Consider the following 27,510-nt stretch of genomic DNA (forward strand, 5'->3'; position numbering starts at 1 on the left):
TTGATAACAAAGGCAAAGGTTTAATTTAAATGGAATTCTGTATTTTCTGTCCTCGATACCAGTTTAGGGTACTGTTTAGGGGATTGTGAATGTAAATTTTTTTTGTACTTGTATATGTCATTAAAAAAAAATAAAAATTAGTTACCCCACTAGAGATTAAATATCATGTGATAATATCCGTAGATGAGGGGCTCTCAATTTTTTTCATACTGCGAGTTCCTTCACATGATGTAATCTTCTTGGGGCGATGATTTTTACATCTTTCCAAGGATTAGCCAGAGATTTCTGAGAATAATATGTGACAGTTAGTGAATTTAAATCCATTATGAGCTGCCCCAATCAATGAAGCTCTAAAGAAAACGTTATCAAAAGATTCGATTCTTTTTCAGCTTAGAAATTAATTGGAGAACCAAAAGTCGAATGGCCCTATGAAATGGCTCCTGGCAGTGGCGGCTCGTGGTCATGAGAGCTAAGGAGGCTAATAGTTTTCGAGGAGTGTTGGAACAAACTCTTATCGGTCAATAAAATATACTTCTTCAGCATTATGAAAAGTTGTCAGTTCTAAGATTAATTTTGAATGCAACAGGATGCTATATGCTCCTTTGACTTGTTATGCCTTTCGATAGATCGCGGTAAATTTTTCAAATCTGAAAACCCCGTTTTGAACCATGGAGTATATTCTGTTTGATGAGAAAATAGTAAATATGGCCAGCAGAATAATTTTTCCTGTTTGATCGATCCAGTTAACCAATCACATTTATCGTACCAAACAACACTGAACCTTCTATTCTGACGATTTTCGGTAGACTTTAGTGTAATTAAATTTGGTGGAGGTCTTGTGAAGGTTTTAACAACGTGTACAGTTAATTCTCAATATTCAATTCCATTTTATTTTTTGATCCGTATCAGTACTTACCCCTAACGTCCTGACAAAACAACCTATCTTAACAAGAATATATCACAAATTTCCCGAAGTTCCAGTTCTCCACGAAGTCGTTACATTCAAATTGAAAATTGAAATCATAACAACTACCGTCGGACAACGCCCCTACCGTCGGAGATCAAGCGAATATAATATAGTCGAAGACGGCACGAAAGAATCGATGGAGAACAGGGGAGCTGAGCCTCCTCTGGTACATTTTACGGGCGAATATGGTACAGTAAGTCAGCTGAATTCTTGTTCGGTTAGTATGCGAGTCCAGAGAACGTATGCGTGAGTTACACTATCAGCGGAGGCAGCAGGCCCAACAGCCTCCGTCCGAATAGGCAGTACTAGGAAATATTCACATTCGACGCGGCGGACGCGTACGCAGCCGGTGGATTGTATGATTGTTATGCTGGATTTTTATGAGCGGAGGACCGAAAAATGAACTAATTTTTATCTGAATATCTAGTTCAGGTGTTCGGAAAATGTATATAGAAATTACTTTCTGAAAATGAGGACATGCACGAAGTGAATGTATTTTAGCTCTAAGCTTCATGAGGAGGCTTAGCCTCCCTTGCCTCCTCTGACGAGCCGCCCTTGGCTCCTGGCAATGGCTACTGCACTGTTCTACTACTCAAACGGAATCTCAGTCATATATAGACACAAGTAAATCCGTTTTTACCAACTAGTCAAAAAAGAACACCGCTTTTGTTATACCTATCTACTCATAGTCTTTCTTAATTATTCTTCACACTTCGCCGTGGGCGAATTTTTTAAATTCTATGGTAATTCAGTAATTCAGAGTCACTTTTAGATCTGAAATTAAGTGGAGTAGCAAAAATTTGTTTTTCAGTCCACCACTATTAAAAAAAAAAGATACGATTATGTATGAAGTGGTAGACTGAAGAAAAACTCTCACAACGCCACTGAATTCTGCGTAAAAAGTAACGTTAGAATGTTACATTTGTTTTTCGATATTACTGAAACTTTACGAGATAAGAGCATCAATTTGAAGAGCCGAAATATTAGTTTTTATTTATAACATACTTTTGCATGTGGTTTTGGCCAATATCTCCTGAAAATCGCGGTCGAAAATGTGTCATCACAGCCATAGCATTTTCGGTTACAGAGCTCCCATTCAATCCCATCGAATTTTGTCCACCCTGTACACACTGAAAGACATTTTTATACTGTTTAGGAAGGCAACTTATAACCTTAAAAGGAATCTTGCCAGTTGGAAAACTTTCCGAGTTCAAGGCTACTTTAAGCTATCCAACTTCAACTTCCAACTGTACAACTGGGCCTTAAAAGATTGTTCAATACTTTCATTCGCCCTATGCTTCACAATGCTACTTATTTTCATCTTAATTCAAAAACGGAGAAACGAATTCGTCCCATTTTCAAGATGTACGTTCAGACGGAAAGAACAAAGAGTTTCACGTTTAATTTTTGCAAAAAAACAGATATTTCTCGGTTAAACTCATTGTGGAAATGATGGTATTTATATAGAAGTATAAATTCAAATGGAAGAGTGATGTTTGAAAAAGACACAACGTGAATAATTTCTTCACAAGATGTACTTCATGACAACGAAAAAAATTCAAAATTTTCGCTTTAATAGTTGATTTTTGAAGGAAATAAGATTAATTCAACAATCAACAGCCTCTCATCAAACTCCTCCTCCCTATTTCTGAATAGCCTTCACTTTATCGCTTCACACTTATTCCATTGAGTATTAAACCCTCAACGCTTGTACTGAGATTTATGGCCAAACAGTAGGTAAGCTTTTATGAGAGGTAATTTTTTACAAACGCGACGGCTGGTACTCGATACTTGTAGGAAATTTCATCCAGATAAGATTTACAACATCCTTCTGAAAATAACATTTGGGGTGTCGAACTCTATGTAGGTTAAAAAATTCGAAAATTAAAAGTCATCCAAACTTTCAGCCAACTTTGTTCAAATTATGAAGGTTAACTATCAATGAGGCAATAGATTCAGCGTCTGTGATACGGTTATGGGAACCAAACGTAGAATGAACTTTATATTCAAATCTTAAACACTTTGACAAATAAAGAAAAAAATTAAAAAAGATTACATTGATTCGGTTCGGAAACAATTGCGGAATAAGTTACATATGTTTAGACGGGGATAATGATATTTTATGCGATTTGAAACACAAAATTAGAAACACAAAATTGCGAAGTTCCATGATAGTTGAACGTATTTCACTAGAGGAATAAAGGCGGAAACAAATTAATAAAACGCGACGCGACCCGATGAAGAACACCCGGCGCGACGCCACGCGCGTACAATTCACCCATTCCAGACGCGTTTGCTCGCGTCGCGTGTTAATAATAATTGTGTTTCCGCCTTAAGTCACAATTTTTAGATATTCTTATAAATTTTTTATATTCGACTCTTTAAAGTTGAGAGCAAATACTATACTAACCTAACTCTATAATTTTTGGTTGAAATATTTAGAAGAAAATCTCGTGGGCAACATGACAATGCACTGTTGCAGGCAGTACAAGCAGGAGATCTAATAAACATCCTCGAACTTTGGTTTAGTGGTTGAAAGAAAAGCCATCCCTCCTTCCTTCTTGCCACAATTTGGTGATAGTGCTTCTGTACAGGGTGGGCAAATTTCGATGTTTTAGCACTACAGCTTTTGAACCAGAGGAGATAGACAAAATCTGATACCCCATTCTCGTTCTCTTTTTCTGAGAAACTTACAATAGTAGTAGTGCTTTTTGGCCACTTTCTTTTGTTTTCGAGTTATAAGCAAAAATTGGAAAAATGGCGATATCGAAATAAATTTATATCTCCGCTAATACTGATGATAGAGCTCTGAAATTGAAACATTATACAGGCACTATTTTATGTAGAATCCAGTGGCGTGCTCGCCTTTTTAGCAGGATTTTTAATTACGATGCTATGACCCAAAGTTATGTTTTTTTAAATAGGAACACTAGTTTTCTGTGCAATTTTTTGAAAGCTTAATTTTTACTGATTTCAAAAATATATAACATCATATGGTTTGTATCAATATAAATAATAGAAAATGGTCAAAAACAGTTTTTTCCAATATTTCTATGGTTTCAACTATTGACGAGCACAGAAAAATAGAATTTCCTATAACACAAGCAGTTTCCTTCCGGTAATGTCATTCTTTCTATGCTTTTAACCAATTTTCACAAAATTTGAATCAAGATATATTTCATAAATTTTCATAATAATGAAAGGACTTATAGAAAGAGACACTGGTAATCATACGATGCTATATTTCTCTATGCTCATCAAAAGTTGAAACCATAGAAATATTGATAAAAAAGGGTTTTTGACCATTTATATTGATACAAACCATATGATGTTATATATTTTTGAAATCAGTAAGAATTAAGCTTTCAAAAAATTGCACAGAAAACTAATGTTCCCATTTAAAAAAACATAACTTTGGGTCATAGCTTTGTAATTGAAAATCCTGCTAAAAAGGCGAGCACGCCACTGGATTCTACGTAAAAAAGTGTCTGTATAATGTTTCAATTTCAGAGCTCTATCATCAATATTACCGGAGATATAAATTTATTTCGATATCGCCATTTTTCCACTTTTTGTTTTTAACTCGAAAACAAAAGAAAGAGGCCAAAAATGACTACTACTATTATTAGTTTCTCAGAAAAAGAGAACGAGAATGGGGTATCAGATTTTGTGTATCTCCTCTGGTTTAAAAACTGTAGTGCTAAAACATCGAAATTTGCCCACCCTGTACAAGAAGCAACTGAAAACCCTTTCTGGCAGTATTGATGAAAGTCAGACTATAAAACTTTATGAAAATTTGAAAAATATGTTTAGTGCATATTAACTTTGTTTTTCGATATGTTAATAGATAAAAAGTATCGTGAAATATACCCTTCAAATATTTCAAGTGGCTAGATATTTCTTTGTAGTTTTGTACGAAGGGTAAATTGGGACGATCTTCAAAAATATTTTTCCCGTGTCTCTGTAGCTAACATCCCGCTGAAACTGCTAAAAGTTGAAATGATTAGGAGGAAGACAAAACATTAGGTGGACCTCATTAGTAATATTTGACACATGACGATCTTCTAAACGAAGGAAGATGGTGGAGCTATTGCCTATTGCCTTTTTTAGACGTATTTTTAGTTCGAGAAATTTTCATATTGTAGCTGTATTCGGGTTCGGCTTTCAGACAGTCCGAGAATGGTTCTAGAACTGCGCAGAGGATTCAATACTAGGGCGCAACAGTTTTGCGCAGTTCTAGAACAATTCTCGGACTGTCCGAAAGCCGAACCCGAATTCAGCCAACGCCATCTAGCGCAATTCACGTTTCGTGAAAAAGGGTTATGGTGGGTACCCCCCATAGAAAGGGTATAACACCCTTAGGGTTGGAACTTGGAAGGTTGCATTACTAATGAGAAATCTCCAACTCAAAGATTTGCTCCAACTTTAATGATATTTGGAACAAATAATTCCGTTTTTAGAATATGTAGGTTAGAGAAAACAATTTTTTCGCTTTGGCGATTTATCTGTAGAAGAATTCGGCATTGAACTGTATTGTATTACAAGTAGATACTACCAGAGACAACCTCTCTGGTACTACTAAAGTGCCACCTAGTGATGCTCACGAGACTGAACTTTTCTAACTCTAGGTCTCGTTTCGAGTCATGAATGATTCGGCAATTAAGAAGTAGGTATTACTTCCGAATTTGAAAAACTTCTGGAATCATTTCGTATGCACAGGCTAAGTACTAATAATGAGTATGAAATGCAAAACGACTTTTTTTCACTTTATCCACCAAAACATTTCACCTTTGACTTTTTGAATATGTTTGAATTTTAATTGATAGGAATGTAAGCATTCATATGAATATGTAATAATAATAATTTGTCAGTTCAGTATTATATACTTCGTTTTGATTCATTAATACTGATAATAGAAAAAGAACTTTTGGTACGAATTATATTTATCCTGAAATGTTTTTAGTTTACCAGTTCACTTTTTTCCTCCACTTTTTCAGTTTGTGTATAGAAAATGGAAAAAACCGAACTTATACTGTTACGTATGGTTCGTATTCGAAATTTTTCCTTTCAGTTTTGAAAATAGTGGAACATGAAATAGGTATTTCATCATTCGAACTGTACAGACCTGTCTAAAAGTTGAAGCGTTTTCATTGTAATAAAACACCTATTATAATCTAATAATATATAATATAATTAATAATATTAATATTCATAAGGAGCAAATAAATATTATTATTATTAATTCATTTTTTAAGGATACAACATCAATTTTTTGTTGTTGCCTTCTCGCTCCCATAGAACGTCTGCTCAATTTCATATCTGCCAGTTTTCTGATTTCTAAGAAAAAAATTTAAAATTGATTTTCAGGTGATATCTTTAGGGAACTGTACCCAAGCATGGACTGTTATTTTATGAAAGACCCACTCTATTTCTTGACCAGAAATCACCCCTTGATTTTTTACAATTAATTAATTAATTAATTCACACCCAGTAACCCAATGGCCTAACACATAAAATTCAACTCAACTTGATTTTGAATTCGTTACTGATCATTGTTTTGAAACTATTCTGACCAAGATGAATTCACGAATCAGCAAAAATCCCCTTAAATTTTTCCTATATCATCACTACTTTCGAGTTATACAAATATTTCGAAGAAAGAATGAGGGCCTCATTTTATACAAAATATGAAATATATATAATCTGACCCTTCCATAATTCTAATTTCAATCACGTTGTATAATATGATTGATACAAGGTTGAAATTGGTACATCATCTTCAAGGATTATTTTTCCTACTTAATTTTTTCTAACACATGTTTTGATCAGTAGGTACATATATCCCAAAAATGTTTTAGGTACTGAACTAATATTGTACTATTTTCTTCAATCTAACACCTAAAATTAGATGATTTTGTCGAAATTCAATATAATATTTCATATTTTTTGATAATGAATTCGACACAACCCGTAATAATATAAGAATAATAATTACTGTTCACCTAGTGGTTCCGAAAGTCGTCACGCTGCGCTACAATCGCCCATCTTAGTTGAGTTTCTCTCCAAAATTGCAATCATCTTAATTACTATCAACTATAAATTTTCTGATAAATAAAATATGGAACCGAGTTAAAAGGAATTTAATATTAATTTACTTTTCTTCATTGGATGGGGCTAAGGTCCATGAAGAAAAAGAAAAAGTTACTAAATCACAGAATATGCACTACGATCTCGTTGTAACCTCAACGTGGTCGAGCTTCATCTGCCATTGCGTCGTTTGTTTTTGCTGAGGTAAGTTGGTCTTGGATTTAATCTTTATTTTCTACAATAATCGTTTTATAGAACTTTTATAATTTTTCATCCTTCGTTTTGTGTGTTTCAAGGAAGTGATAATTTACTTGTATTTTCTACTTTCAATCTGTGTATCGTAAACAAAATCAAAATTTATTCTGCTAACCTAGATTGATATCATTTTTACCCGTATCTATTACAATATTCCGTTATTTCTTTCATTCGGTCCTATTATTTGTTTCTGTTTAAATATGTTCCCTTTTTTTCTAGTCCTTAAATTCAGTAAAGAGTCCCTACACACTTCAAGATGGGTAGGGAGGACAAAGCCACCTGGAAATCAAACTACTTCCTTAAACTTGTTGTAAGTATTAATTAATTAATTAATTGATGTATAGGTATTTCCTTTTTATGAATATGATGAATTTTTTCGTCACTTAAGTGTTTTCATAGACAGTGCCTTTATTGGTTGAACCCCTGTCACATGGAAATAATATGTGGACAAACTTCTCTGATACTATTTTATTTTTAATAATTCTTATAAACATGATTATACTGTTTCTAATGCTGGATTTGTTTTTCAGTCACTCTTGGAAGACTATCCAAAATGTTTCATCGTGGGCGCAGACAATGTCGGCTCGAAACAAATGCAACAAATTCGTATTTCCCTTCGTGGCACTGCTGTGGTCCTCATGGGGAAAAATACCATGATGCGTAAAGCAATCAAAGGTCACCTTGAGAGAAACCCAGCATTGGAAAAAATTTTGCCCCACATCAAGGGAAATGTAGGATTTGTCTTCACTAGAGAAGAACTAGTTGAGATCAGAGATAAACTTTTGGAAAACAAAGTACGTGCCCCAGCCCGTGCTGGTGCCATTGCTCCACTCCCAGTTGTTATTCCTGCTCAAAACACTGGTTTGGGTCCAGAAAAAACTTCCTTCTTCCAAGCCTTATCTATTCCAACCAAGATTTCTAAGGGTACTATTGAAATCATCAATGATGTGCACATCTTGAAACCTGGTGACAAGGTTGGAGCTTCCGAAGCCACTCTTCTCAACATGTTGAACATTTCTCCATTCTCATATGGTTTAGTTGTTGAGCAAGTTTATGACTCTGGTACTATTTTCTCTCCTGAAATTCTCGACATCAAACCAGAAGATCTAATTGAAAAATTCTTGGCTGGAGTTCAAAACTTGGCTGCTGTTTCTTTGGCTATCAACTATCCAACTACAGCCTCTGCTCCACACAGCATTGCCAATGGATTCAAGAATCTTTTGGCCATTGCCGCAGCTACAGATGTTGAATTCAAGGAAGCAGAAACTATTAAGGAATATCTCAAGGTATGTCAATTTGTTCATAATTGTAATGTTGAATAATTTCCTGTGATTGAGATTGTCAATACAGCACACATAAAAGTGAAACTAATATTCATATTTTGAGAATGCTGTTTGCAAGTCTTTCATGATGATAGCTTATTTTGAACTTTGTATTGTACTAGTTGCTGAAAAGCATGAACCCCTAGTACGCTTACACTGCTAATGAAATCAAAAAATGTTCTGAACCGTATTGCAGAAAAAATACTTGTCAACTTTCAGAGGAAAGATATTTATTGTTTTTTATTACATTTATAGAATCCAAGCGCATTTGCTGTTGCTGCTACCCCAGCGGCTTCTGCAGCTCCTGCTGCTGCAGCACCAGCTGCGAAGAAGGAGGAACAAAAGGAAGAGAGTGAGAGCGAGGATGAAGACATGGGCTTCGGTCTCTTTGATTAAGTTTATTTTTACATCATGACGAGTCAGACTGTCAATAAATGAAAACTTAAACCTATATTTGTTGTTTTTGGTTAATCTGTAGTCCCTTTCGCAAAATTGGAATTTTTAAAAATCTATTCAGGATTTTGACTACAAATTAATAAATTATGATTAGCTCCAGAGTTCAATCTTACCATGGGCTAGTATAACTTCTCAACAGATCTATCAGAGACAACTGGATCTATGTACTGTCTGTACTACATGTTCTAAACTGTCCAGGTCCAGGGATGTGTCAAGAATCCTCGACGGATTAAAACTGCGATACCAATATATGCGTTATCAAAGAGAAGTTTTCCTGAAATTAAGAATTCAGTCTCGTTACTTTCGAATTCGAAAGGCAGCTTGCTTCAATATGCAGATTACAGATCTGTGATACATATTGGAGATTAGCTCAGATCAATCAAATATTGATTTATTATTGTTCTGAGTGTTAATCCTATGGAGGGTAGAGTAGACTCTACCCTCCATAGTTATCCAAAGAGAAACTCTTTGGTTAATATTTGCTAGAGTAGAGATCTACTCTCTACTTGTGGTGTAGACCATTGAACTCTATGGGAACTGGAATGGCATCGCGATACAGGCAAAATGAGGAAGAGTGAAAGGGAAGAAGTAGAGCAACCTTTCTCTCTCGCACGCCGTTGCTATTAGCAACGTAAACATTTCAATGTGCGGGAATGAAATGAACTATTCGAACTGAAAATATTTAAAGGTTTGATACTGATTGGAAAAATTCACTTCTTTCTCTATTTCCCAAATTGTTCAAATCTTTCAACGAGTCGGTTCGTACTAAAAATATTCAATCATTAGTTTGTCATTCTAATCGAAATTTCTAAAAATTTTGCACTTTTTTTAGTGATTTATGATGTTAATCGTAATTTCCTGAATTTCGGGAACGAAATTTTTAATAATCACCCTTGCAGCCTTGATGAATCAATAAAATAGAAGCTTTAGAGTAATTTGAATATAAATATTAATTATAATCTAGAGGCAAGAATATGAGGAAATGATCTTCTGAAAAGCCTCGGATAAAGCTTTGGAATCATATGAAAAGCGGTGTCAGCGAAGACAGAGTTGTCTCTGGAGCAGAGACAGTCGTCTCTGGTGTCAGTGCGAGAGATTTTAAATATTCCAAATAGTTCAATATATAAAAGGAATCATATCAAAAAGTAAAGAACAAAATTGCTGAAATATTTTTATTCAACATAATTGGGACAAAAATGTTACATTTGCTTAGCAATTATTAAATAAAATTAATTCAGTCATTTTCTGACGAATAGTAGAGGATCCCCATGAAGTTCATCATTCATTAATTTTGATTGATGGAACATTCTACACTAGCCCTAGTGCACTCTTCATGGTCGAAATAAATCCTAAAGCGAATGTCTTTCGATAGTGAAAAAGAATGTTGGTATCATCAATTTCCAATGATTCTAAATATTCTATAGTTTCACTGAAAATTTCCTCAACATACCTCAGGGAAAAAGATCTAATTGGAGCTTTAAACCCTCTCCGAACAGATTTCTAGAATTAAGAATGTCAAACACTCTATCAATTTTTCTAATGAATTCAACGGTAGTGGCACTATCTTCAAATTGTAAGTTCTTACATTTGTTATCAAGAAATTCCATAGCATCTGCTACCCCATTACTCATTGTTTGAGTAGCTAATCTGACATTCATAATTCAATTTCTACAATTGATATGCTGAGATGAAAGGGAATTAGCCAACCTTAGACCTTCCTCCATTTGAACTTTTTCTAATTCCTTGACAAACTGCCAAGAAATGTTTCTTGTGGGGGACTGCAAATTGTTATTGCAAATGTATTTCTACGGATACCAGTTTTTCCTTCCTGTAGCTTTGGTCCAAAGGTATAAAGTAAAAGGTTTTCAGAGAGGGAACCTAAAAAAATGAAAAACATAAGGCATAATTCCTAATTATTTACTGCTTCTCTCCTTTTGTGGATTCTCACTTCTGTAAAACTGTTCAGGATGGATTGGTTTATGTGATACCAACACTTCACATAAAAAATAGGTATTATATTATATTTATGTCCCCTGCATTATGGCATCCGTTTCCAACACAATACTGGACCATTGTTGTTATGAAATTCTTCTTATTCAAAATGTTTTTTGTTACTGCAAAAACCACTTTTGTAACTCTGGGAAACACATAGACTTAAAAAACACTCACCAAAAAACTATATTTAAGCTTTGAAAAAGCACAAGAAATTCTGTTCAACAGCTAACTTGACTTGATATATAGACATTTTTCGAGTTTCTTAGGAATGTAAATCGGAAGTATATGGCTTCTAAACAATTTATCACCATGATTTTTACTAAAATACTGACAAAAAGACATTAAACTATGTAATTTAAAATTTATCTACGAAAATGACATTTAAATTTAGGTTATAATAGTGTAAACAAAAACACGCTAGAGAGAGAAAGGTTGCTCTACTTCTTCCCTCTCTCTCGGTCACAATTTTCGACGAATTTTGCTACCTACGAAGCCATTCCAGTTCCCATAGAGTTCAATGGTGTAGACAAGGCCAACCATAGACAAATATTCGTGTAGTAAAAAACTTTCTGTGATATAACCAAAATATAACCTATAATAATTAAGTAAAAGTTTAGAACAAGAAGATATATCTTTTTGATAACTTATTTCATATTATAAATAATATAACTAATTTTCGTAATTTTATATCAACATACGAAATAATTGAAATATGCCTTTTATGAAAGGCAGGGCTCCTGTAAGGAGAACCCTTCAGTATTTGGAAGCAGGAAGATTGGTGCTGAAAGACCAGATTAAAATATTAACAATTAATTATGGTTTGAATTCAAAGAATAACGCTGGGACTAAGTGAGTTGAAGGAATTCACAGTTTATTTTTTTCTAATTGGGATGTTTTGTAGAGATTTTGTTTTTTGGCATTTACCTCAAGTTCAATACAAAAATCCAAATGTTCAGATTTTAACATTGAAGAATATGGCACCATCACCATTTGCTAGAGTGTTTTATGGTAAGTATGTGCAGCACTGGAAAAACCTTCCATTGTTTTGTGATACATTGTTTGATTTCAGAAACTGGCCATCAAATGTTAATAGACCTTGATAGTAGAACCAAAGATGAAATACATGAACATCTTATTAAAGTTATCGGGAAATCGCAGTATGTAATTTTTGACAATAACTCAAGTTTTTTAAAAATCCACTCAACACACCTCTATAGAGTAACGACTAAATTTGTGCTTTCAATAAAAAATATAATCTTGTACTAAACAAGATTACAGTAGGTCTACCTTTGATCAGAACTATCATTAGATTTAATATAGGGGAAAGTGGTCACTCTTTGTACACTTCCCGTTTTCCAGTTTCGGATCGATGCAATTGATTCATTTTATCCCAGTTTCCTAACCTTGCCTGAATAAAAAGCTCCATGATTATTATGCATCACATTTTGTGGAACAATTTTCAGCTACATTCATCTTATGAAGAAATTCACAGACTGACAATTTCAGTCTGTGAAATTCTTCATGACTTCACCTTCTTTAGAATATATCGTCTAAATATATGGGTGATTCGGTTCAGAGGTTCGAATGGTTTTAATGTCAATTCAAATTCGGAAAACACCTACAACTCCTAGATACTACTTATATGGGGGTTTTTCGTAACCATCTAGGTGTTCTCTATCTCACATTAAAATGTTTCCTATCTTTTTTGGGATAGTCTGCATAAGACCACAAACTGTCGCGTCTGTCGCTTTTCCCATAGCATTACAAAAGTAAATTATGGTAAATCTGTATTACAGTTTTTTTGTTATTTTATTGAATAAATTCAAAATTTCTTAATTTTGTTCCTATGATAATTTTAGCAGATTGGGGAATATTTAGCTTTATTTACTTATATTATTCAGGTAATAATTATTTAATCCTGTTTTTCATTTGAGACGAAAATCAATTAATTGTGAAAAATTAAGATTTTCTGTTTGTTTATAGGAAAGTCCTAGAAGAGGAGGCAATTGCAAGAGAAAAAAAGGACAACCCAGCCAATTTTGGGGAATTATGTGATAGACATTGTATATGTGAAATACCTGGGCAAGTTCCATGTCCCCAAACTTGTCCATTACCAAAACATTGGCGAGGAAAATATAAATATAATAAAATTGTGGAATAGAGAAATAAAATAATCTATTTTCGTTCAATTCCTGCAGAATAAAACATACATTTCTTGTAGCACCATCAAGTGGTCTTGCGTAGATGTTTTTGTCTTTGTCCCAAGTGATACTATACTGATAGTAATTCCATTGAATAAAACACATTGGGTAGTAAATTATTTATTCAAACATGATTTCGTTTAAATGACAAGAGGACTGAAAATAATTGCAGCAATAATATAATATATAACTTTTAATATTTGGAATAATATTATTAATAAAATGATTTGATTTATATAATTGTTACTCATTCATAAAAAATCACACTTATACCAACTCTTTGGAAAAATCATCAAGAGTAAGATATTTTTTGCTTATAAATTAAGTAGTATATGATGCAAAATATATATGTACTGCACTAATGATATTAATCGACTGAACAGACTAAAATGTCAATTATTTGCTATGAAAAATGGGTTACATAAAGGAGGCGAATCCCCAAACAGCAAAAGAAGTGCACTTATTGTGCATCTGAACCAGTGATAAAAGTAAGTTGATTTATGATGATAAATCAACGAAAAGATATTGTAATAGAAAAATAAGCTAATTTCAATTTTTTATGTTTTTTATGATATTTTTTATATTTTTTTCCTCTGAAATTTCCATTGTGAAAATAACACATATTCTACAAAATTAACTCAAGAGCAAACAAAAATTTCAAAGAATATGGATTTTTCCAAATGAATTGTATTCCAAAGAAAGAAAATTCATCAAATGAAGAATTATAATAACAGCAGAATTCTTCTTCAGAAATATTTGGGGACTTCCTCTGAAGTTACACAAATCAGACAGTCTTGATTGCACCAATAACAACAAAAAATAACATTTATTACAGACATTTACTAATGGTTCATTTAGTATAAAATTTTTTCGACTTTCTGTGCAAAAGAAAATTAATACAGCCTATGTTTTGTGTGCTTTAGGCTAACACTTCACTGTGAATTTTTTCAAAAATTCCCTCAGCTATCCATTATATACAACAAATGACGAGAATTTGTTTTTTGATTACATACAAATTCTCGAATTTTTTATATCAAAGTATCATTACACTATACTGGACTTATCTACATTTAGTGAGCATTTCATTTCGATCCCACTATAAAGAAGAGATTGGCACTAAATAAATTATAAATTAAATAACTTTGCTAATAGTCCCACTAAAAAGGTAGATTCAGAAAAGAGGAACTGAAAAATTGGAACTTGAAAAAAATACTTATGGAATAAAAGTGAAGTGAATCAATTTTGTTAAAATCGATGTCCTCTTTAAAATAATTTGTAATACTTGGAAAATGGCCCTCATGAGTATGACGAGAGAAAAAACTGAATACTATAATCAACTTATTGCTTCAGTTGATACAAGTCAGTAATTGTCGATTTGATGAAAAACAAGAATATTCCTGTCAACAACGTTCTGGAGGAATTTATATGATGGTACAGAGCAGTTCCAAAAGTAATCAACAAGACTGATGAATTATACACGTTGAATCTATCTCAAAAGCTCATTTAAAACCGCTTTTAGAAATGTTTGAAATGAAGACAAAAGCTGACTTATGAATATCACAGATTTAGTTTTGAGATTACCCCATTCCTCGAATATGGGTAAGTAAAAAACGGGAGATCGTGATGTCGATTTCGTTCAAATAATTGCTTTCAAAACCACTCTTCAGAGTGGACAAACAAATTTCTGGGTTTCATCTACATTTATCTACATCAAACAGTGTGAAAATTTATTTTTCATTAGAAAAGAAATCTACACTTTCTGAAAAGAAGGATCTCTGTTTTACACTCATCCATCTAAGGAATTATAAAAATCAAATTACTATCAGTCAGCATCCGTACCAACCATACAAATAGTCCAAACAGGAAACGTCCAAGCTTACATTCATCAGTAGTGAAAACAATTTTGATATTGATTCCTCATACAAAACATCCAACATACAATCAATAATCATTTTAGTCTTTCACTTTCATTTTAGGGAGTCGCTATAAGCAAAGTCAATTTTCATCTAAACGTTACCAATTGGCCATGCCAGGTTTGTTCAAGGTCATGAAGTAAATCTGACAGGAGGAACCACTCTTTGCACTAGAGAAGAACACTTTATCGTTCCTTTCACAAAGGAATTTCAGCCTTTGCGCCTTTTTGTGCATGAACACCCCGTCCAAATGGCCCGATTCCACCGATCTGATTTCTATGGCCTTGTTGCCCCAGCCCATTATTTGACCAGTACCTATGTAAGCTACCGATGTGGGCATCTCACCCCACTGCAAGATGGATTGACACTTCATATAAATTATAAAGATATTTGTTATAACAATATCGATTCCAACAATAACTTACCTGAAGTAGGCTGTTCTTGGCAATCCTACCATAGGTATTCACATAGACACCTTCATTATCGTAACAAAGCAACAGTTGCATTCCATTGCTGTTAGGTAACGTGACGATGCAATGTGGCGTAATGGAACCTTGAGTCTGGAAAAAAAAATAGATGATAACAATTTGATGGCGACCTAAATAAAAAAATAAAAAACTTACTAGTTTAGGGAGGTAGATATCATAAACACTAGCCGAGTCCAGATCAACTGCATGGAACCCTTCAGCACTGCCATATATCACTTTCAGCCTAGTTCCCTCCTCCACAGTCAGATCAACCAACAGCGGTCTGTAGGTCAGCTCGCAGAATGACTTGAATGACATGAACTTGTGGTAGGGCTTTGGTGCCCACGCATAAATTTCTATACTGTCTTTTAAAGCTATCACCAGAAACTTTATCCTTTCATATTTCACAATTTTAAAATGCACAGCACCCTGTAGATCACCGACGTTTATCCAGCCGTTTCTCCTCTCCACTTGCTGCAAAATAACTGATTTTGTCATCTGTCATAACACGACAAAAATATTGGAAACATTTTAAGGATAATATATTTATCGAGTTTGTCATATGGAATATGAGAAACTACTTACACTTACATCACTAACACCATCTGTTCTAAGGATTTTACTTTTGAGCCAACTTAGATAATATACCCTAACACGATTCTTTTTTCCTGAAATTGTAACCAGGATATTTTGTCCTTCTAGCACCTCCATCTGTTGAAACCTCCTCCTTGATATCAGCTGATATACTTTTCCTTGTCCGCTCCTATCCAACAGCATCAGTCCATGTTCTGTGCCAATGAGAAGGTTCACCCCTAGAAAAGCATTATGTTATACAAATCAATAATGTAATTATTTCGAGGTTGAGAATATGACAGAAATGACAGAGGGTGGATCCTGTTGAGAACAACAGTAAAAATCTATTTACACATACAGAGATAATTTTAATTTACGGATTGTATTAAGTGTCCTCCGAGCTGATTTCGTGATATTTTTTTTCGAAATGCAAAGTGCAAAACAAGCGATTATAAGCTCAGCAGGAGCTGGCGCTTGTCATTAAGAGATGGACTCAAGACTCAAGTCTTGAAATAGCAACAAGTTGAATATTAAGATCAAACTAATCAACTAATATCGAATGAAACATTAGAAGTTCAAAATTTTAAATAAATAAGTATGAAAATTTTTTCACTCTAGCCGAATCATAACAAATGACAAACAAAAGTGTTTCGTTTGAAATGTACAATCGAGGTTGAAGATAACTTGAACTCACCCCACAAGGCAGCACAGAGGATCTCACTGTTGAACCTTTTCTTGTACTTCCTTATTTCAGGAGTGTCCGATGATAGATCATGCGAGGTGGGTGTGACATTCACATTGACATGTGATTCTCTCCTGGACTGAGCAGAGCCTGCCCCGAAGCCGAAGGTCAGGAAGGAACGCTGTTTCTGTTGTAGGGCAAGCGCGTTAGCGTTAATGGGTGTCGATATTTTGTTAGGAGAGGGAGTATGCATGGGTGACATCGCTTGCCGATACTGAAAAAAGATAATAAGGATTAATGGACATTTTCGCATAAGAATTCTAAATTTTCGCACTACTTAGAGGTTAATCAGAAACACAGGCATCAAGGAGATGAGAAATAATGTCTGTTGAACGGATTAATAGTGACTATACTAGAAACCGATGAGTTTGAGTTGAGAAATACACTTTGTGGCAATTGACAACTGTACGATAATAAATGAAAAGTACTGGTGGCCGATGAAATTAATAGTACTGAAGTAACTATATTGTTATCAGTCATTTTTGACCCATGTCAGACTTATAGTTCAGCTTGAGTTAGCAGTTTTGCGGTTTTTTTAAATTTTATAAATGAAAATATTTCCAAAGTTTTCATTCTGATTAGATGTTGAATAAATACCACGTTCAAATCAAAATACAGATTCCTAGTTCATTTTCAACCCATTGAATGAATTATTTTCAGATAAATTAAAAGCAAACCAATTTCTGAATTAAACTCGGTCTATAAGCCGATCGAACGAAAAGTAAAAAATGTTTTGGCTTGTCAATTGGCTTTGTTTATTATAACATTTTGAAATTGACTAAGAATTAAAAATTTCTGCCTGTAACCCAAAAATGAAAAATTAAATGTTATCTTTTCCACCAATATTCCTTTTCCGCTCTACTTTCACTGCCGTAAAATATGGGACAATTGTACCTACAGCATTTTTTCAATAATTAATAACAATGATGAAAGAGTTTAAAAACACAACTTTTGCTTGCAATTTTTGTCACGGGCAGTTTGCAATAAGCAACACAAGAAAAGTACCTGATTAAATGAAACGTGGTAAAATTTCAACATAATATGATCAGGCAATTCCGAGGATCCTTTTTGGAAATTCCAATGTTCATCCTGAAATGTCTGGTGAGAAAAACTATTTGAAAGATGTGGAAATTTATCAGTGATTCAAAATGATACAACAAAAATTCAACCGGTAATGCAATATTTCCCGTGGAATTTGATGTTCGGTTGAGACTGAAATTGTGTGGGAGATTTATTTCAATTAATGAAAGATGTCTCGTTATAATTAAGCTCGTACCAACTATAACTTTTGTCCAACATCAAATAAAAAACATAACATTTTCCTTTACCTGCTAATCAAAACTCAACAAAAAATAGTCGAATATTGCATAGAAGGCATAATAAATATGCGTAAATATACGCATTTGGCAAACGCCCAGGGGGCGCTAAAAATACAAAATAAAACAATGCCCTATGACATTCAAGCAAAGCGAAATAAAATGGTTAGTTTGATAAACAAACAAAAAAATGCATTAGTCTTTCCCGTTAGTTTTCCAAAACCAATTAGGTGTGAATTTCGAGGTTCAAAAACAAAAATTACAATGTGAGCAAAATGAAATTACGATATTCTACCAGTTTTACATTGTATTGTTTATCCACTTCGTTTTCTACGAACACAACAAGCTCCACTGCCAAAAAATAATTTCTACCGACAGCCGCACACGGCAAATCTGCATGTCACCAGATAGCGCAATTAAACGAATAGTATGGCCAAAATGATCACACAATAGGAATAATTCTTTCCATTCTGACGATGATTGACTTGACCTTCAATAATCAGAACGTTGACACAACTTTATTAAGTTACTCCTTATAATTTTAAGAGAAAAGAAATATATCTAATAGATTCGGTAGTGTATAAAACATACTTTTTTTCATATACATAAGGATGCTTATTTTTATTCCTTGAGAATGTAGATATATTTTAAAATTTTTCATCAACAGGATATTTAGATTTTACATATATGGACATAATCTATGCGGAGTTTTTAATCGGTATGACTTTTGTAATGGATCAACTCAGGATTTATTGAATTCAAAGGAATGTCAGCGACTAATTATGAAATTTTGATTAATTTATCATTATGTTTCATCTTGGTACTGTCTCGATATCACTTTTCCCTTTATAGACGTAGATATATCAATAGAATCGATTACTGAACTATTTCAAATCACCATTTATAAGTATTATTAGGATCTGATGAATTTTGCAGCAGTAGTTAGTTAAACATAATGTAATTAGTAACCGAAAGGATTAATTAAAGTGCCAATTTTATGGAGCTTTGTGTCTACCAATAATCAAACTTCCACTATTCCAAATGAACTTGAAAACACTAGATTTTGTAACCGGAATTCATCCAATAGTTGATATAGCAAAATATGACTCTAGAAAAGTATTTTCTTTAACGTGAAAGATCCGAAGACCTCAAGTTCTCGGAGAATTCAAACTTACTTTTCTAAATAGACAACATTTCACTAAAGTTCAATCATTCTATACAATACCTGATATAGAGATAGAGAAGTTTTGAATTCAGCAATTTCAGTTCCAAAAAGGACGAACATTTTTTCAGATTACGACAATCTGCATGTCAATTATTTCCATCCGTCGAAACAATGAGTGCATGCAATGCAATTATGGTATGAAATAAATTGAAAGCACAGTATGAACAGGCAAAAATCAAATTATGAAAAACTGTGGTTTTACGAGTCACATCGTGTTTTGGATTTCTTAAAGAGTTATCATTACACAGTAATATAACTAATATGAGTGTTGAAGAAAGCGAAAATAGAACAAAAAAATTTAACACGTTCGATGCCAGGCAGTGATGCATAAACAATACAATGTGGCAAAGACACTACAATTATACAACGAACAGTTGAACAGTATCATACTTACAGTTTTTTATGTTACGATGTGTTATGGACGTCACTCAGAAAGGCAAAAACCAAAGAGAAAGACATTAACATGGGACACAATAAACTTTGGATCAGTTTAAAATAAAAGTCAAGTATTATTATATTGTATGTGTTTCGAAATTTATAGAGGTCTTCGCATTGTTGAAAATTTTAATCGACAAAAATTGCTGAATGAAAATTCAAGCATAATTAGCATATCGCTTCCATAATTTATTGGTATAGGCAATAGAAAGCAAAGATGCTATGATTTAAGATCGATATATTCCGCTATGGAAGCTTTCATTTTTCAAAAAAAAAAAAAATTCCAATTGAATGTCATTTTTAAGAGTTTAGGGTACAAATGACACTGTTGTGATAGATTATTAATCGAAGACTGTTGTGTTGAAACAGAGTTTCAACTTTGACATGTAACTTACTGTTAAATTAATGTTTAACATGGAGAAGTCTTGCCTGAATTGATTACCCTTGAAATTTTTTAGAAAGTTATCGAAGATATGGTTGAGATCTTCTGAGAAATACACTATCTTGCATATATAGAGAGATTCGAAAAGAAAGGGAAATCCAGACGTAATTATATAACGATTACGCTAAAATTGTCTTATACAAGTAATGCTAGTTTACACACAGTGTGTAGAAAAAAATGCAAAAAAAATTAATATACTAAACTTCATTCAAATTTATTTTAGCAGTCGGTTGGCCATGAAATAATTTTCTCAAGTTTTTATAACTAGAACGAAGTTAGGTTGGCACTCATGAAATGTCGTTAACGTCATAACGCCGTTGCCACAACTAATATCAATTTTTATTACGAAAATTCGAAAATGCCGAAAGTGATTGAAAAAAGAGACAGGGTTTCAGGAAGTGCTATTTAGAATTCAGGTCCGCTCATTCAAATAGTTATACCCTGATATTCTAAAATCCACAATACGTCAGACGATAGCGAACATATTCAATGTAAGAGAATTTATATAATGTTTCATCTTAATCTAAAAGACTTATATTTTAGCTGAATATTTCCACAATCAGAAAGATTGTGAATGAGGAGTATTACAAAGAATTTCCTTCTATTGGGAGACCCAAAAAAGTGGTGGCATTTGGGAATTTTATGTTTGAGTGAATTAATGCGAAAAGTTTACTACAGGATTTTCGATAAATGTCATCGGAGAATAAGTTCCCTAAAATGGATTTTTCTATTTTTCATTTGACTTGTCCTTTTCAATGTAAATGTCTATAGGTACCAATAAATACCTAATTATTATTATTATATCAATGTATTAAGATGAATAACCACAAATACGCGCAAGTTGCCGTGTTACTTGTTTATTCATGTGAAATTTTTGTTCAACGGTGAAGTTGCACCTTAACTTGAAACTTCCTTCAACTCCTTTTACTTATGCAAGATGATTTTGGTTGAAGAATTTAACATTCTTGTAATTATCTGTTAATTCCTTCGGGATATACCCATTCCCAACCACTGCATCATACGCATTTCATCTTCGGGTTAATATTTTTGAAATCTACAAATGATGTAAGCCAAAGAAGATTACGAACATTAACTCTCCTCAAGCTAGTGCATATTATGATATTATACTGATCTCTTGTATTTTCCATGCAAATAACTGGATTTGGTATGCCTTCAATCAGTTTGTATAAACTTCAATTATGTTCGTCACATATTTTCCGAAGAGATTCGACATTGTGATAAAATACGTGATAACAGAAACTTTTAAGTAGAAGCGTTGATTTAAAACCCAAAAATGTTTTGACAAGCTTCATAACCCCACATTTTCGTACTATACAGAGTGAAATGTGTCAAATTTCCATGGCCAACCGACTGCTAAAATAAAGTTGAATGAAGTATACGTAAAATTAATCAAAACAGGCGCATATTCATTATTTGAAAAGCGCCCACTTGTATAAAAAAACAAGCCACCTCGGCTACTATTTCAAGATGTATAAACTACAATATCAATACCTGAAACGGTTGTCAATTTTAGCGTTGGTTCTGACAAAATTATTCATTTTTTGTGCAAAAATTTTCACATACTGTCTATTGTTAACTAGCAACATCTGTAGAAGACAACTATAGATTAATCGTCATATAATTACTTATTGTAAGTATCTCCAATTTATGAATTTCGCCTTCGTTTTGAATCACCCTGTATTTGAATATGATATATTAGAAACGAGCAAGTTTTCGAAATTTTCCAATTATGGTTCAATTGTAAGAATAAATAAAAAATAATTCTACAAGAGGTAGTACTTTTGGATCTTGTCGATCTTGAGGAGTAGATAGACGATTTTTTTCTTGGGATTAGGCCAATCTGCCCTCACCTGTTCAAGACCCATCATGTGTATAAATTTTGAAAATAATCATCCAATTGGCCAAAAATATTCACAACAGTTACATTTTCTTGTTTTTGGTATACAATGAGGACCTCAAACTCGACTGTGTTAACAACAATTATTACAATAAAAGCGAAAAGCCCCAAATGTTCTCGGCATCAATTAATGGACGACTTACCTCTTCACTTTGGGATTTATCTCTGGCCGAGGGCGTTCCAGGGCTTCCACTAGCCTGACTCAACAAGTCGGGCAAGACATTGCTTTGCCTTATATTGTCACCGCTGCGTCCGTTCTACAAACATATCAAAGTGCCATGTAGTCAACAGAATATTAATCAAGTTCAGCAACTTCTCGAAAAATGGAATATGTACTAATTCATCAATGAAAATGATGAAAGTCTCACTGATGTAAGCCTCGACAAATGATTAAAATACGAGACTACAATTAATGATTTCATCGAATTGAAGTTACTAACTAAAAATAACACACAAAGCAAAAGCAGAAATAAATTAGAACAATGACAATTTTAACTGCTAATAACAACCATCTCATATTATTGATGATAAATCATAAATGTATGAGATTACTAGTAAGGGATTTATGCATGATTAAGTTGGATATTCCAGGCACTAAAATAGATGGCAGCAGCTGCAACCAGTCGTTTTAGATCAATTTCCATGCTTTTTATTCGCAGAACCATCTCAAAAACATGCTGAAATCTTCCATTCGGACTTACAAATCCTCTTCTTCCTTCTGCTCATTTCTCCTTTTTGTGGTATGTTAGACATTAGTTTAAGCGGAGAAATTTAGGAATGTCACAAGAAAAATTAGTCATGCAAGAGGCTGATGAATTCCCTCGAATATATTGTTTTCAATATTAATAATACGTTTAGTGGCTAAGTGATAACTGAAGATTTATTACATACAGAATAGAAATCACAAAATCATTTATGCAGATGTGTTTAATTTCAATTTTACTGGATATATGCACTATGAATTTGGCAGAAAACTACTATGACAGAAACAAAATGTACCGCAAAACCTCCACCTGTTTGGAACTATCCAGTATTAGTGGTGGAAAAAGTTTGTTATTCGACCATAAAATTTCAGTATATTATGATCCTAACCAAAGGAAAAGAAAATAAATGAAATTCCAGTTTGAACGACACAATCCAATATCATCAATAATAACAATAAGATATCTTAGAGTACTGTGAAAAAATTTCAAGATTGCAGTGCATGTTGCACACATCTTTTTAATACTTATACCGATTCTATTGTGTTTTATTATGGAATGTTATTGTGACTTCTCATGTGATTCTGTTGATGGCAGAATAAATCTATCCATTTATCTATCTATCCATCTTGGGGGGGATAATGGAGATTAGCTTTTCTTATCGATGTTGTAATTGCAAATTTAATTGTTATTTAACCATTTAGTATGCAATTGAACATAATAATGAACTATAAAAGGGGTATGAACTTGTGAACGTCTGATGAAATATTCAAAATAAAGTTCCTTTCTGTTAAATTAACATACACAAAAATAAATTTTGGATACAATTTTTCCTTTCTGGAAATCCAAATGGAGGGGATAAAATCTTATTGTGAAATATATAAGGCATTATAATCCTAGCATATATCCCAACTAGTGCTATCCTCTCGAATGTTTTTACTAGCATAAATAGCAGAAATTGCTTAGTAAGAATAACTATCAAAACTTTTAGGCGGTGTGATTAATGTCTTTCAAATAGTTCCAAAATATAATTACTTATAAGACTTATTGTGTGACAGTAGCTATTTCAGCCGCAACGACTTTCTTCAAGTGCAGGAACGCACGAGTAGTTTGGTGGTCACTGATTAGAACAGGGACAACATGAAATAGGAGAGCATTTTCAAAATCATATCACGACTTTATTAGTTCGAAGTGCATAATTTCCGATTATGAGAATCTTAAACAGATGCTTATTGAGAATCTTGAACAGCAATTCTAATAGTTATTTTCAAATGATGTTATTTGCCAGTAGGCTCCATAATGAAGAAAGTTTCATGTGCTGAAAAGCTGCTGTGTACTTATTCAAGTTAGAGATGAATTGAATTCATGTGTTCATGTGTAATGATATTGTGAAACTGTATCGAAAATTACTGTTATTGACATATTATCCCCCAATTAACAGCATTACTAATACCCTCTAACCCTTGCACCCAACCACCAACGAATCTAGCTCTAAAGTTTTTATCTAGGAAAAATCAGCGACTATTGAGTTATTACATGACAGAAAAACTCGATATTAAATGAAAACTAATAAAGGAACATATCTATATACAGGAAGAGGTTAGAAGAAAAAATCACCCTAAAACCAAACGGGGTACTATTACCTGAATAAACAAATATTCATCACCACTAAAGGAGTTAGTGGTGCTCGATAGCAGAGCAGAATTGGTGTCTGTACTCCTGGAAGTCCTATTTTTATCCATAATATCAGTTTCTCTCCTCCTTGCCTCCAGGCTCTCTCTTATGCTTCTTCTGGCGTCAGAATTCCTCAGAACTATGTCGGATTCGGTCTTTTCCCGTCTGGGCTTAAAAACATCTTCAATTTTTATCAGTCCGCTTTCGGGAAGCCTATGTTCCCTACTTCTATTAGCTGCATTTTTGCTATTGTCACTCTTGGTGGAGCTAGGAGACTCCGTTCGTTTCACGTAGTCCATTAAAACTGGCTCACCGTTATTCTTGGTGCTGTTGAAACCGGCGTCTGAACTCCTCCTATTGTTGAATATACCGCTGCTTCTTGTCCTATCCAAAAATATCGCCGAATGTCTAGATCCTAAAGGCAGCAGATCAGAATTTTCCCTTCTGAAACCCCTCAAGAACGGACCAACCTTCGAGTCGCTGTCCATTCTTCGATGGCTGGGGCTCTTGGCCTCTTTGACGTCTTTCGTTTCTTTCTTACGTTTGTCTCTTTTACCGGAGCTGCTGGAGGAGGAAGAGGTGTTTTCCTGCAATTTCTTATTCTGTGGAAAGAACTTGTCGAAATCCCAATCTTTCAGCAGTGTGGCTTCGTCGATATCGTCAGGTTTAGACGGAGCGTTTGCTTGACTGGCTGCAGTCTGCTGTCATTTGCAAATACGACATTCAAGAAAAAGAAAAGGTGATATAGGATACACAGTGGAGCTGAAATCTCATTGATGTTCGAAATGAACCAATAAATAATTGGAATTTGATTAGTTTGCGTTATACGAAGTTCGTCGCTTTAAAATTCTAATTAACGAGCTGTTTCGTTTGGATAAGAGCGAGCAAGCCAGAGCCATTCGAGCGGATTCATCCTTGCTTTTGCAAAAAATCAATAATGTTTCTTTGTAAAGTTGTTTTTTCTTTCCTGTCTTCATACTTTAGGTTAAGTAGAATAGTTGACGACCAAACCTCGCCTCATGATTGTATTTGATGGAATACAAAATAAAGGCCTTTTATGTTATTAAGATATATTATCAATGATTTCGGTCTTCTAAATTCTTGCCGCATCTTCGCAACCTGCACATACCAGTTAAGTTCTTTTTACGATGATTTTATTTCATAATTTTCGCTGAAAAATCACCAAGTATTATATACTTAGTGATTTATCTTCCAAAAACCGTTTTTCAAGATTTCAATAGTGCACCATTTTAAAATGGATCCTTCTCGGTCATTTTCTCATTTCCAACACCAACATAAAAACTTCAGCTTAATAAAAAAAGAATGACCTAATCTACACAACATCGTTGCTAACATACAAACATCCACTCACCCTTCGGACCACGAGCGTCTTGTCGCCTTGTACGTCGTCATCGTCAGGGGTGGGCGGTAATGGACGGTTGGGCGCTCCGCCAGAGGTCGACCCCGAACCCACGGCGCCAGGGCTGGAAACGCTCGACGAGCTCTCCGGCACCGAACCTAAACCGGTCCTGAAAGAAAACTCGGGACTAACAAAACAAAAAGAAGCCGAAAAGATAAGAGGGTGTCGAATGCAAAGTAAGATCGTTCCAGAAGCAAAAAAATAATCGACGCGAGCGTGCGTGGGGATGACGTGAGTTGGTCGTCGTATCATGCAAGGGTTAAAATACGTGGTGGGAGGAGGGGGTAAAGACATTCAATTAGTAAGATCAGTTCTCGGCATCGTTGCGATAAACAAAGTAGGTATTGGTTTGCGTTTTGTTCAACATTAATGTTGCAAGGTGATCTTGAAAAACCTATATATTATTTAACTTATATTATTAATAGGAAAAGTTTGTTGTTACCGAACCGACTTTGGAAATTCTTTCACAAGTGAAAACTACATTATTCCAGAGTGATATAAGTTGAGAAAGGTGTCCCAGGACTAACGGGAATAAATTTGGATATATTTAGGTTCAGAACCTCAAAATAATATAAAAAGTTTCTATGGAGGTATGTCCATACTTGTTCTGCCCCCCTACGCCTACATGTGAGGAAATGTAGCCTGCTGGAAGCAATAAGAATATCCACTAACGGGAATCTCCTACCCGGAAACTGGGTTGGACATATGAGGATATTGATCTGGACTCAAATCTCTTGGTATAACCATCGGATGTTTGCCGATCATCTTCGATTTCGAAACGCCCTTGGAAACGGTCATAGCTGACCGTCCTAGTGCAATAAGTTTCGTAAATCGTTCGGACAAAAATTCATCCACGTGGTTTACTGATAAATCAAAATCAGAAAGGGGCACCGGCATTGGCGTATATGGACCTCAACTGAGGATCTCTAAAGCCCTGGGAAGTGAACCCTCCATTTTACAGACCGAGACACTGGCTGTTTGCGTATGCGCACAGGAGTGTCTTAAAATGAACCTGAAAAGTGCGCATATCTATATCACCACGGACAGCCAGGCCACGCTGAGTTCCCTGGAATCACACTGCCAGAGATCTCTGCTGACATGGGAGTGCCCTAATACCATAAAGCAACTGGCCAGAGGCAATGAAGTGACTCTACTATGGGTACCAGGCCAATGTAGTGTTGAAGGAAATGAAAAAGCTGATGAACTTATGAAAAGATCATCAAAGTTAACACCTTCTGGGCCTGAGCCTTTCTGTGGGCTTGGAAAATACCAATATAAAGCAGCGGTCCAACAACAGGAGTTGAACAGATTAACCCTCTTGGGAAACACTCCTGGACTTACTCAGTCAAAGAAATTCGTGATGATTTCATCGACCTACACCAGACAACTGCTGAAGCTGTC

At 34.2% G+C, this 27,510-nt stretch overlaps 3 protein-coding genes across 11 annotated transcripts in view; 2 read left to right on the top strand and 1 right to left on the bottom strand.

Moving 5' to 3' along the window:
- Positions 1–7,193: 7,193 nt before the first annotated feature.
- LOC123310731 (60S acidic ribosomal protein P0) lies at positions 7,194–9,082 on the top strand. Its single transcript, XM_044894365.1, has 4 exons — positions 7,194–7,258; positions 7,529–7,619; positions 7,840–8,595; positions 8,887–9,082. The coding sequence occupies exons 2-4, from the start codon at positions 7,566–7,568 to the stop codon at positions 9,025–9,027; spliced, it is 951 nt and encodes a 316-aa protein (XP_044750300.1). The 5' UTR covers positions 7,194–7,258; positions 7,529–7,565; the 3' UTR covers positions 9,028–9,082.
- Positions 9,083–11,665: 2,583 nt separating this feature from the next.
- Positions 11,666–13,309, top strand: LOC123312422 (probable 28S ribosomal protein S25, mitochondrial). The gene is made up of 4 exons (XM_044896849.1): positions 11,666–11,931; positions 11,984–12,090; positions 12,152–12,239; positions 13,066–13,309. Exons 1-4 carry the CDS (start codon positions 11,795–11,797, stop codon positions 13,241–13,243), a joined length of 510 nt encoding a protein of 169 aa, XP_044752784.1. The 5' UTR covers positions 11,666–11,794; the 3' UTR covers positions 13,244–13,309.
- A 152-nt stretch (positions 13,310–13,461) lies between these two features.
- LOC123312420 (TRAF2 and NCK-interacting protein kinase) overlaps positions 13,462–27,510 on the bottom strand; it is a 32,711-nt gene continuing 18,662 nt past the window's right edge. For 2 of the 9 annotated variants that reach the window (XM_044896841.1, XM_044896839.1), the window contains 7 exons: positions 26,062–26,218; positions 24,659–25,390; positions 22,458–22,571; positions 16,931–17,192; positions 16,255–16,475; positions 15,622–16,137; positions 13,462–15,545 (listed from right to left, as the gene is read on the bottom strand). In XM_044896841.1, the coding sequence (XP_044752776.1) occupies positions 15,297–15,545; positions 15,622–16,137; positions 16,255–16,475; positions 16,931–17,192; positions 22,458–22,571; positions 24,659–25,390; positions 26,062–26,218 (2,251 nt within the window). In that variant the 3' untranslated portion in view covers positions 13,462–15,296. Of the gene's footprint in view, positions 15,564–15,621; positions 16,138–16,248; positions 16,476–16,930; positions 17,193–22,457; positions 22,572–24,658; positions 25,391–26,061; positions 26,219–27,510 lie in introns of all 9 variants that reach the window. The other 7 variants (XM_044896845.1, XM_044896844.1, XM_044896843.1 and 4 more) reach the window with 7 other exon arrangements.

The sequence above is a fragment of the Coccinella septempunctata genome, chromosome 4 (assembly GCF_907165205.1).
Source record: "Coccinella septempunctata chromosome 4, icCocSept1.1, whole genome shotgun sequence".
Lineage (NCBI taxonomy): Eukaryota > Metazoa > Arthropoda > Insecta > Coleoptera > Coccinellidae > Coccinella > Coccinella septempunctata.

Excerpts from the sequence above, each read along its gene's own strand:
- LOC123312422 (XM_044896849.1), top strand. The coding sequence starts at position 11,795 with ATGCCTTTTATGAAAGGCAGGGCTCCTGTAAGGAGAACCCTTCAGTAT. Across the intron at positions 11,932-11,983 it reads AAGAATAACGCTGGGACTAA|AGATTTTGTTTTTTGGCATT; the intron begins GTGAGTTGAAGG and ends GATGTTTTGTAG. Across the intron at positions 12,240-13,065 it reads AAAGTTATCGGGAAATCGCA|GAAAGTCCTAGAAGAGGAGG; the intron begins GTATGTAATTTT and ends GTTTGTTTATAG.
- LOC123310731 (XM_044894365.1), top strand. The coding sequence starts at position 7,566 with ATGGGTAGGGAGGACAAAGCCACCTGGAAATCAAACTACTTCCTTAAA. Across the intron at positions 7,620-7,839 it reads ACTACTTCCTTAAACTTGTT|TCACTCTTGGAAGACTATCC; the intron begins GTAAGTATTAAT and ends TTTGTTTTTCAG. Across the intron at positions 8,596-8,886 it reads CTATTAAGGAATATCTCAAG|AATCCAAGCGCATTTGCTGT; the intron begins GTATGTCAATTT and ends TTACATTTATAG.